Below are 11961 nucleotides of genomic sequence, written 5' to 3' on the forward strand. Positions count from 1 at the left end.
TCAATTTGGTTCTTATCCTTCCTTACCTTTTTCACTCTGTATACTCTATTTATGGTACAAAGTGTCACTGACTGTCATAACAATACCGGTTTGACAAATTCAAGATCAACTATGCAAAACATTAAATTTTAGTTTTGGTAACTTGCTCAATATTTTTGAGAAGGAATTTAAATTCACAGTAAACATGGCTTCTCCGGGCAGGCCCCACCATGAACGCTCAATGGAAACTATACTTACATTTGATAATCGTGATTTGGTATGATTTTTTATATATTATTCAACAAATTCGTTTGTGTTGTGTTTATGCATATTATTTTTATCATTTCCCAATTAAGTGCCACGATCGCCTAAATGATAATAATGTCGGTTACATAGCAGAGCCAGTGGTCGGTAGTATGGTCGACCACTCAAATCACGGACGTGGACAATGTGACGAACCGTAGCACTCAGAATCGGCTGCTAGGCCGTCGTCGACTGCGCCTCGGTTCGCTAGCACTCAGCGCTATGATGACCATGCACTGTCGAATACCAGCGTCATCTCTCACAGATGGGTTGTGTAAGTTGCCCAGCTCTTTTACTTATAAAGAAATTTGAAAATGAGTATTGTATAATAATATTGTTTTGATTTAACCATAAGAACTATTATATCAAAAATATTAAGTCTGGCTTGTTAATGACCTATGGTCAATTTTGGCACTATGGCTGACTCGTGCGGTTTTAACTTCTGCTCACCGTCTCTTCTTCTAACGGTGCTGTGTCTTCTATGGAGACCACTATCTGTAAGCGTAGCCGAAGATTAACACAAGAGAGGCATATTTCGTAGATTGATAACACTAAAAAAGTTTGTCTCTTTGTGTTGTCCTATGTCTCCAAGGTCCATGACTTTTATGGTACTGTGCGGTCTCTAAAAACCGTTGATACACTAGTGGACCAATTGAGCCAAAAACATTCAAGCCACTACAAGTTGAAAACTAGGTACCTATCTATCCTGTTTGCCTAGACGAAAAATACCTCTCTTATTAATATAGGTAATATCATATGTTTTAGTTCTCTCCATTGTATTTTTCACTGGAGCTGTACTGGGTCTCGCGAACCCATTGCGACATTTTGAAGTGTACCTTGGGCAGTGGAGTATCAGCGGACCCGGTCGTGCTTTTCGTATTATTCCTATGTTGGATGGTAAGCAAACTTAGATAAACTTACTATAAATTATAAATATTACTCACTTTTTGTAAGAACCAAAATAATGAAGTACCTAACTCCTGTTCTGGATGAGGCGAACTTTTTGGTTAAAACCGTCCCATTCCACCTCGGAGCCGAGGCCGAGTTATTTATATGCCGACCATGCAACTAATATCAATACGCTTTTTATTTAATTAAGGAATTGGCATTATAATTAGGTGACCTTCATTTTATTTTAATGTTAGATGACACTGATGAGAATTTTCGTGTCTTGAATGCTTGTCAAGAGTCAATCAAGAGTTATTAATCCATCTTGTCCATTCAGGTATTGGTATAGCCATGTGTATAAATGCGATAGTGCGCGCTATCAGTTGCTGTACCATGGCAGCCATAGCTGCAGTATATGTGATGCATTCTGTAGCGGATTCAAAATTACCCTTCACATACTGTCGGTAAGCACAAATTCACTAATAATTTTCTCTTTCCTGGCCAATATGAGATACATTATGTATATTAGTACTACCTATATAAAAAATGTGTAAAATGACGTTACATCATACACGTTGCATCACTAATAGGTATCTACCTATATACAGGGTGTTTGGTGCATCGTGAGCCAAACTGAAATGGTCTACTGAAGGAATCATCTTCTAGCCTTGATTACCCCGTAACACCCCTAATGCCCTGTCGATTTGTAGTTATCGACTTTTTTATTGTGTTACAACATAACTCGAATACAATACTAACTTCCTAATCATTTACTCAATAACGTTCGTTTCAGCGATTTCAATTTCAATACATATGATCCACAGATCAAGAATTTAAAAATTTATGCATATCGTACGGTGAGTATAGGCATATATTTTAAAAGTCCTCGAAACAATACCATATCGCATACGTTGCGATACTTTCTACTTTTCTTGGCTATAACAATTTCTAAGGTCCTTTCATATCTCTATAAAATTATATGTATATTTGTAAGCCCACGTTAGGTAATATAAGGTAACCTAACCCAGGTTTAGCAACAAGAACACGGACCAAGAGTCCGTGGAAAACTAACAAGAATACCTATAGAGCTTACCTATAGGTATTCTTGTTAGTTTTCAACAGGGACCACCAGATAACACCAGGGACTATAACACCCACAGGTAGGTACACGTTTTGCTTTGCGGTCAATAATCTCTTTGAGACTCATCTCAACAAATCGACCTCGAAAACAAAATTGGGATTGAGGATACTTTTGATTTAACATTATTATTGTTTTAGTCAAAATCCAAAATAACACCAGGAGATACTTTTAACGAGACAAACAGTGACGGACCTAAATCCTTGCGAAATGCCACTTATTTCAGGTACGCCATATTAAGTATACCCTACATCTATACTATACTATGTATATATTATAAAGAGGAAAAATTTGATTTTTTGTTATCAAATAAATAAATCATTATTTAAGACTACCTTAATATCACCCTTTAAATAATCCGATTCGGATATTCCTTTCTATAGAAAAATCTCCGGTCGGCTTGTTACGCGTTGAAGAGGTACGGGAGGGGAAAAGTAGCCAAACATAAACAATTTAAATACAAAAATAAAGTATAAGAAAATGTATCTAAGTTTTTAGTTTTCAATGCACTGAATGTAATTTTTTTAGAAACTCACTGTACCACATTGTGTATGAAAATACGTATAGTATAACATGTATGATTTGAAGCTGGGATGGGCTACTATTATAACTTTGAATTTCAGATGTAACATTGGTATTTTATTTATTTTAAGGCAATTCCTTCTTTATTAACTAAAAAACTTATCTTCGTAGGTCTAAATACGAATTTGAAACTAAAATTGGAGTATGCAATGAAACATACATCGGGAGGTATCCTGGTGTTTACAACACTCCTGCCTATAATTTTTTTTAGTAAGTTTCGTTACATATAATTATGTAAATCCTTATCGGTACAATAGATGCGAAATAATACGTGCGAACGTAAAATTGTATATTTATGACAAACACTCTAATATAAGTATAAAGGTACTTGTTATTATATTACTAAAGTCAGCCAGCGGCTTTCCCTTGGGCTAAAAGTAGCCTTTTTGTTATTCCTCATCGTGATCTACGCCTGTTCAAAATTTCATAGAAATCCCTTCAGCCGTTTAACGTGATTAAATATATGTAACACTCAAACACAAAATCACAAACTTTGATTATAATAGCTATATTATATTTCAGCGTCGAAGTGGTACAATATCGTACAGTGAACAGATTAGGGAGGTTCAATGTGCATCTCGCAGTAATTATTATTTTCGCTTGGCTTACTCTATGGCTAATAATGATAATGGAAAAATTTAACTATAGTAGAGTAAGTACTCATTCCAAGTAATAGTTATAATTCCTTAACGCATTCGGTTTATTAACTCTAGTTAATTATTTATTATTCCTTGGTAGAAATACCTAGCTAATACTTTAAATACACGGACATAAATAACTAACATTAGAATGATATGATTGTTTAACATAATACCTCGGTTTTGTCTGTATTTTCTTAGTTTTAGCTTATTTGGAACAATATTAAGCCTTGGTTTTTAATCGTACCAACTGTGTGGACTATAATCTTTGTGGTATATGCAGCTGCTAACCTGTCATGGACGAAAGCTTTTCGAAGATCGGTTAAACTCGGTAGCAATGAAATAATAGCAGTACGTACTTATTTACCTACTCTGATTTGAAACATCGAGAATTCTATGGTTTTTTTTTAGTATTTATTATACGTAAATCCTTAGATTATACAAATGGCCCTAAAGTCGACTTTCGAATGCCAAATGATTGGCAAGGTTCCAAAGTTTACCAGGATGTATAAAAAATTAAATCACACACTTTTTAAATTACAGTGACTAATATGTTTTATCTACGAAAAAGTACACCCACCTTAAGTACATCCTTATTTTTGTATCTGTATTTTTGCAGCTCACCTTATTTTGAATAGCGCTTTAGTAATATGAAACTGTACCCGCTGTTTTTCCAGGATAACACATAAGTCATGTCAGGTTTTACGTAGTGTTTGTATGAACGACAAAGTTATATTTGCAGTTTTTGAAAATGTATTTCTTAAAAACCAATAATGCTATCTCCCCGCCTACCAAACCCAGGGGTAAGAGTAGGCCCTCCGCCGCCCCCGTCGTTCCCGCCGCCGCCACCGTGGCAGTCGCCACTGCCACCGCCGCCACGGCCACCGCCGGCTGTAATGCCGCCAGGGGGGAGGTTGTAATGGATTGCCATTAATGCATCCATTCCGCCTCCTCCAGGCGAACATTAACCACTGCGCCGCTGCTCAGGATCTCCTGCTCCAGAGCATGGCGCAGTGGTCGATCAATGTCGCCGTAGTCTCCGAGCCGTATTTCGTCCCGCCCAGGGATCACCGGGTGGCGGACTTAGACGGCTCGGTGACCATCATCTCGTCGGCCGCCGCCGGTACCCCGACTCTCGAGAGCGCTCAGAGAGGCCGGGGTTGTGTCGCAGCACGGTTCGGAGAGATCGCTGTGGTGGGCGTGTACTTCTCTCCGAACCGAACTCGCTGAGTTCCACAACTCCCTTAGGGAGTTGGTCGCCGTCGTCGTCGGGTTCCGTTCCCTCCCCGTGCTTGTCCTCGGGGACTTCAATGCCAAAAACTTGGCTTGGGGTTCCCGGTTCACGGACGTTCGGGGTAGGATGGTGGAAGACTGGGCTCTGGAGACAGGCCTAGTCGTCCTGAACCGGGGTTCTGTCCCCACGTGTGTGCGGATGCAGGGTGAGTCGGTGGTGGACATCTCGTTTGCCAGCCCAGCTCTGTCACCGCGTGTCGTTGACTGGCGCGTTATGGAGGAGGTGGAGACGTTTTCTGACCACCGGTACATCCGGTTCAACGTCTCCGCCGAGTCCGCGGACCCGCCAGTCAGACAGGCCCCATGTGGCCCGCGTTGGGCGCTAAGACAGCTGGACCGGGAGCTTTTCCTGGAAGCCGCAATCGTGCAGGCCTGGGTGATACCACCGGACAGGCCTGCCGACATCGATGAGGAGGCAAGATGGCTCCAGGACGCCATGTCCAGAATATGTGACGTGGCGATGCCCCGGGTCCGGCCAGGTCAGCGCAAGCGCCAGGTGTACTGGTGGTCGCAAGAGCTGGCTGCTCTGCGCAGTGCGTGTGTTACTGCGCGACGCCGGTATACCAGGCACCGCAGGCTCCGTATCCGCGCTCCAGACGCGGAGATTAGAGAGGCGGAGTTGTACGAGGGGTACAAGGTGGCGAAGGCCGCCCTCCTTCAAGGCGGAGATTTGGCGGGCTAAGGAGGAAGCCCGCCGGCAGATGCTGGAGACTCTGAACAGAGATCCATGGGGGCGCCCCTATCGGATGGTGCGTGATAAGCTCCGCACATGGGCTCCCCCGCTGACTCAGAGTCTCCGGCCAGAAGTCGTAGAGGAAGTAGTCGGCGCCTTGTTCCCCCGACTACGGAGGGGTTTCACCCCTCCATCCATGACTCCGCCCCTGCGGTGCCCAATGCGGGCCACAGTGACGACGACGACGACATCGTTCCGGAGGTGACCGAGGCAGAAATGAGAGCGGCGGTGCGCCGGATGGGCGCCAAGAACACCGCCCCAGGACCCGATGGCCTGCATGGCAAGGCGTGGGTCCTGGCTTCGGAGGCTCTCGGGTCTCGATTAATAGGTCTCTACAGCGCATGCTTGGAGAGGGGCCAGTTCCCATTTCAGTGGAAGACGGGAAAACTGGTCCTCGTGAAGAAGCCGGGGCGCCCTGCGGACTCTCCGTCCGCGTACCGGCCCATTGTGCTGCTCGACGAGGTGGGAAAAGTCTTCGAAAGGATAATTTCGAACCGCCTCGTCGCGCACTTGTCCGGATCTGGGCCGGACCTCGCGGATGGTCAGTTCGGCTTCCGCAGAGGGCGCTCCACGGTGGACGCCATCATGCGCGTAAGGGACCTCACGACGGGGACTGCAGTGTCCAGGGGTAAGGTCGTAGTGGCGGTGTCTCTCGACATCGCCAACGCCTTCAACTCCCTACCCTGGAGCTGCATACTGGAGGCACTCCGGTATCACCGGGTTCCTACCTACCTCCGTCGTATAATCGAGGCCTACCTGACAGACAGGTATGTCATATACCCCGGTCACCAGGGCGAATGGAAACGGCGAGAGATGTCGCGCGGTGTTCCACAGGGTTCGGTTTTGGGACCGCTCCTGTGGGATATCGGTTACGACTGGGTGCTGCGCACCGACCTCCCGAACGGCGTTGGCGTAATTTGTTACGCCGACGATACGCTAGTGTTAGCGCACGGGAGGTCGCACCAGGCGGCGGCCAACTTAATGGCGAGAGCGGTTGCGACAGTTGTTGATAGGATCCGGCAATTGGGACTCGAGGTGGCGCTCCACAAGTCCGAGGCCATGTGCTTTCATGGCCGCGGGAACGCGCCACCTCCGGGTGGGTCCCAAATAACGGCGGGAGGGGTTACCATCGGCGTCGAGACGACGATGAAGTACCTAGGACTCGTCCTCGACAGTCGATGGAACTTCGTGGAGCACTTCCGACGTTTGGCTCCTAAGTTGGAACGGACGGGGGCTGCGCTTAAGCGGCTCCTGCCCAACCTCGGGGGCCAAATGCCTCCTGCCGAAGGTTGTACGCGGGGATCGTGCGGTCCATGGCCCTCTACGGCGCCCCTGTGTGGGCGCCGAACCTGATGCGGCGGCCAGCTCGGGCGCTGCTCACGTCTCAGAGGGTCATGGCTATCCGGGTGATCCGTGGATATCGCACGATCTCCGGGGAGGCGGCGAACCTCCTTGCCGGATTACCGCCGTGGGATTTGGAGGCGAAGGTACTCGCGCGCGTGTTCAGTTTGCGCGCCGACGCGTGTCGCCGGGGCGAAACTCCACTGCCGCGCCAGATCAGTGCGTGGCGGGACGAGCTCCGGCGCGATCTCATGGCGGAATGGCAGCAACGACTGTCGCAACCGAGGGCTGGGCTCGCTGTCATTGCAGCGGTAAGTCCCCTCTTTGAGGAGTGGCTAGAGAGGCGCCACGGCGTCCTCACCTACCGCCTGACGCAGGTGCTTACCGGACATGGGAGTTTCGGTAGGTTCCTGTTCCTTATTGGGCGGGAGGAAACGCCCGGGTGTCATCACTGCGAGGACCGCCCGGAGGACACGGTAGAACATACAGTGGCGGTGTGCCCTGCGTGGGCTGAGCACCGCCAAGTCCTCAGGGATGTGGTCGGCGACGGCGACCTCTCGCGCCCGGCACTGGTTCAAGCCATGGTGCGGAGCGAGAGGGACTGGGATGCCGTCTCCTCCTTCTGCGAAGCAGTCATGCTAGCTAAGGAGGAGGCGGGGCGCGTGAGGGAACAAACCTCCTCACGCCCCAGCCGTCGCGAGAGACACTCCGGGCGTCGGGGATCGCGCGACGATCTCCGGCCACCGTAAGTGCGGGTCTGCGGACGACGAGCAAGGGTAGCTCGCCGCCCGACCAGAACCAGACCCGTGCGTGCGGCGCGTCGCGTTCTGCGCGCGCCTCTAAGAGCCATCAGACCACCACAGATGGGGCCCAGTAGGGCTGATGCCTAATCCGGAGCTGCGGACAACCTAGCGGGTTTACCGGGGCTCCGGCTCGACGGGCAGGAGTAGGAACGGGGTGGTTTTTAGTCAGTAAGAGTCTGACACTCCCTCTCGCCTCGCCCAAGGCGGGAGAAGTCATTGGATGATTTTCCACCCTAAAAAAAAAAAAAAAAAAAAATCTCGCTCAAACCAATTTTCGCTGAAAGTTTATATTTTTTTAGTTTTCTCTCTCTTATTTTAAAAGTTAGAGGGGGGGGGGGACATGTATGGAGTGCCCCCTTTAATTTCTTAAGTTTTATTCAAAATTCGATTAGCGGTTACCGAAATATATCAACCTACAAAGTTTCAACTATATAGGCCTAACAGTTTCGGAAATAAATGGCTGTGACATATGGACGGACAGACAGACAGACAGACATGACGAATCTATAAGGGTTCCGATTTTTGCCATTTGGCTACGAAACCCTAAAAAGTGTGTAATTGATTTTTTTTATGTTTCTTATAACTGTTGGATCCTTGCGGATCACCTGGAGCCATTTGGACGTCGACTTCAGGGGCACCTGTATACAGGGTGTCCCTGAAGTCGACGTCCAACAGGCACCAGATGATCGGCAAGGTTCCAAATGTTATCAGAAAAATATAAAAAAAATTCTAAGTCCTACAGTTTTTAAATTACAGTGACTTATGTGTTATCTACGAAAAAGTACACCCTGTGCCAGTCTTTTGACTCTTGTTGCTACAAATCTTTATTTTTTCGTCTGCAGTCTTCCTTACATTATCCTGAATAGTGCTCCAGTAATATGGAATCATAAATTCTTAGCCAACTGCTTTAGATTGGAAAACATTTTTGGTTTTAGAGGAACCAAATACTCTGAATAAAAATTTCGCCTTACTTTAAGTGACTGTACTGAATAAATTATGTATGGCGCTAGTAGTGGCAAATTTCACCAAAGTTGGCGCATTTAATAAGGATTATAAAATGGTATAGCACTTTACAAATTATTTCTTAAATTTGACACAAAAAAAGATTTTTCGACGAAACTCCGTTTCGATGAATTTAGTTAAACTTACTAATATTTCTTCTAGTGTACTCAAATCATACGTTACAACCTCGTATGCATTAGACAACACTTTGCACGCGATTTGTTATCATCATGTTGTAAATCAGCGAGGATCTCTTGTCAAACAACATTGTCTGTCTACTCATGATTTCGCTTGCAGCTTTCGTCGGCAATATTACTAGACTTAGGTACTAGAGGAACTGATGTTGTGTATCATGTTTCACTAAATAATATTGAATGATTGCAATATGATGTTCATAGTGCATCAAACACATTATCAAATGTGTAGTAAAATCAAAAGGAACTGACGCGGCAGATTCATGTACGCAGCATATCGACGCGGTAGTGGTATGGTGTACATGAGCCCTTACGCACAATTACTTGTTATAACCCCATCAAAAAAAAAAAAAAAGAAATGGGTGAATCCTCCGATTAAGTTACGTGTTCATGTCTTGTGATCAAATGCGGGATGAAGCATCAAATATTCTTTAGTTTGTCGAGAAAGAGTTATTTGCACCGTTACAAGGATTGCAGGTAAAGCAAAAAATAATTTAAAAAATAAATAATCACACGGCGCAAAAAAGCCAGTGCTCAGCTAAAATGCCGAAGCCCGGGTACGATGGCTCGAGATGCACAACACCAGTTCGTCTAGTGATAATATTGCCGACGAATGCTGCAAGCGAAATCACGGGTAAACAGACAATGTTGTTTGACAAGAGATCCTCGCTGATTTTCAACATGATGATAACAAATCGCGTGCAAAGTGCTGCCTAGTGCATACGAGGTTATAACGTATGATTTGAGTACACTAGATGAATTTTTAGTAAGTTCAAATAAATTCATCAAAACGGAGTTTCGTTGAAAAATCTTTTTTTGTGTCGAATTTAAGAAATAATGTGCAAAGTGCTATACCATTTTATAATCCTTATTAAATGCGCCAACTTTGGTGAAATTTGCCACTACTAGCGTCATACATAATTTATTCAGTACAGCCACTTAAAGTAAGGTGAAAAATTTTTTCAGAGTATTTGGTTTCTCTAAAACTAACAATGTTTTCCAATCTAAAGCAGTTGGCTAAGAATTTATGATTCCATATTACTGGAGCACTATTCAGGATAATGTAAGGAAGACTGCAGACGAAAAAATAAAGATTTGTAGCAACAAGGGTCAAAAGACTGGCACAGGGTGTACTTTTTCGTAGATAACACATAAGTCACTGTAATTTAAAAACTGTAGGACTTAGAATTTTTTTTATATTTTTCTGATAACAGTTGGAACCTTGCTGATCATCTAGTGCCCGTTGGACGTCGATTTCAGGGACACCCTGTATATCACTGTTATTTGAGGCGATAATAATTCAATGATTTCTCCTGCCCTGGGACTGGCGAGAGGGAAGTGCCAGACTCTCACTGACTAAAAACCACCGTGGTCCTACTCCTGCTTTGTGCCGGACCCCCAGTAACTCCTTACGATGTCCGCAGCTTCGGATGCCCTGTATGTATACCTCAGTCTAGGCTTAAATCATATTTCGTTAATATTGCAGGCTTTAGCAGATGCTTTGGAAGTTTCACTATATACTCATTCACTTGGTGTTGGGACTGAACTGATACATGGAAAAGCATTAAATCACTTTGGTACGTTTTCACTGGGTAAAGTACATAATTATATGCAAAAGGGTTATAGAATTCCAGTTCTTTTTAATTTGTCATTGAGACCTTTCTCATGGTAAAAAAAACTAAACTGTAATGTTTAAATCACTATCACACACTCGGCCAGAATCATTTTCTACGAGAACTTTAGTGATGTGTTGAACGAATTGTATTGTTTGGTAATTACAAGTAGGCTGATGAATCTTTTGTTGCAGCTAATGGGCACATAGACCCAGATTTAAATAATGAAAACGTGTGGCATTCCGTAATAGTACTAATGCTGATGGGTCTCCACTCAGGCGGGGCTGCAATGTGCGCATTTATTGACTACATGCAACTGAATTCTACCACTACCTATACCATGAGAGAAGGTATGCTTACATAGGCACACAAATATTTACTCCAATTCTAAAAACTTAAATAAAAGCTATTTGTTCTATTTTGTTGTTTGACAGGTACTACATGGATTATACCTATGTATTCTAAATGTACATCGCTGGGTAATTATTCACATCTTGTGTAAGTTATACATTAACATCTGATTATTGTTTTAGTTTATACCTTACATGTACGTAATTAATTATGTATTTGTGTTGATTTTAGGACGACTCTAGTATTTGGTGGCTTGACGTTTTCTTACTTAACAGTGACGTTTATGTTATTGAAAACAGCGCTGCATACTATATTTGAATACAGAGTAAAATTAGTGTAAGTATAGCTGACCCATTATCGCTGCAAACCAATTTTATTGACAGAAACTTCCAATTTTCAAATGAGAATATTTTTTTACATCTTCTCAGATTTAAGGAACAACTTGTAGTAGCTGCCCTAATACTGTCTTGTATGTTACTTAGCATGATTTTTGCGACAAATGTGAGTATCTATTTACAACAATTTGTAGGAGAACCATAGTTTCACTTGATAATGAAAAATATTTTCTATGTACAGGGCGGCATAGCGTTTTTGGACAGTGTCGATGCAATTATGACAGGTATAGGGACGCCGTTTGTGGTACTACTAGAACTGATCGGCCTGTTGTACGTATACCGCAGCCACGACTTCCAATCTGATATGAATGTGGCCACAGAAGATAACACGTGCTCGTCGCGTTTAGGAATACAATGGCAAATTGTCCCTATTGTAACACTGGTATGAATGTAAATTTTCTTTTACAAAACAATGAACATATCTATTGTATGTAGTATGTATTGTTCAAAGGAAATTATTGTTTACAGATCACTATCGGTATAAAACTGTCAAGAATATCACGAGCAGAAATGCCAACTCAATATATGTGCTTAGCTGCCGTTCCAATGGTGTTCTTAATATTAGCGATACCGCTACGCGCGGCTCACAACGCTTACGCGTTTCTGCATCACCCACCACAAGCCAGCTGATCAGTTGTATATACGTATTGTACATTATGACATGTATTAAAAAGTTACGAAATAAAATAATATGAATGTAAAACATAT

The 11961-nt window shown here is 43.9% G+C and overlaps 1 protein-coding gene across 2 annotated transcripts; it reads left to right on the forward strand.

The window, feature by feature from the left end:
- Nucleotides 1-59: 59 nt before the first annotated feature.
- On the forward strand, nt 60-11956 carry LOC118262247 (uncharacterized). Of its 2 annotated transcripts, none has more exons than XM_050697192.1 (16): nt 60-256; nt 379-556; nt 1048-1179; nt 1508-1634; nt 1964-2027; nt 2449-2534; nt 3002-3100; nt 3413-3542; nt 3736-3879; nt 10381-10471; nt 10702-10857; nt 10942-11005; nt 11090-11194; nt 11287-11359; nt 11435-11635; nt 11722-11956. In XM_050697192.1, the coding sequence occupies exons 1-16, from the start codon at nt 185-187 to the stop codon at nt 11881-11883; spliced, it is 1884 nt and encodes a 627-aa protein (XP_050553149.1). In that variant the 5' UTR covers nt 60-184; the 3' UTR covers nt 11884-11956. The 2 variants fall into 2 exon arrangements, with proteins under 2 accessions (XP_050553149.1, XP_035429333.2); XM_035573440.2 differs by having other exon boundaries at nt 61-256; nt 376-556.
- Nucleotides 11957-11961: the final 5 nt, after the last annotated feature.

The sequence above is a fragment of the Spodoptera frugiperda genome, chromosome 12 (assembly GCF_023101765.2).
Source record: "Spodoptera frugiperda isolate SF20-4 chromosome 12, AGI-APGP_CSIRO_Sfru_2.0, whole genome shotgun sequence".
Taxonomy (NCBI): Eukaryota; Metazoa; Arthropoda; class Insecta; order Lepidoptera; family Noctuidae; genus Spodoptera; species Spodoptera frugiperda.

Bases quoted from the DNA above. Each gene is read 5' to 3' on its own strand.
- LOC118262247 (XM_035573440.2), top strand. From the start codon at position 185: ATGGCTTCTCCGGGCAGGCCCCACCATGAACGCTCAATGGAAACTATA. The intron at 257-375 runs GTATGATTTTTT...TCGGTTACATAG, and splicing joins CATTTGATAATCGTGATTTG to CAGAGCCAGTGGTCGGTAGT. The intron at 2,028-2,448 runs GTGAGTATAGGC...TTATTGTTTTAG, and splicing joins AAATTTATGCATATCGTACG to TCAAAATCCAAAATAACACC.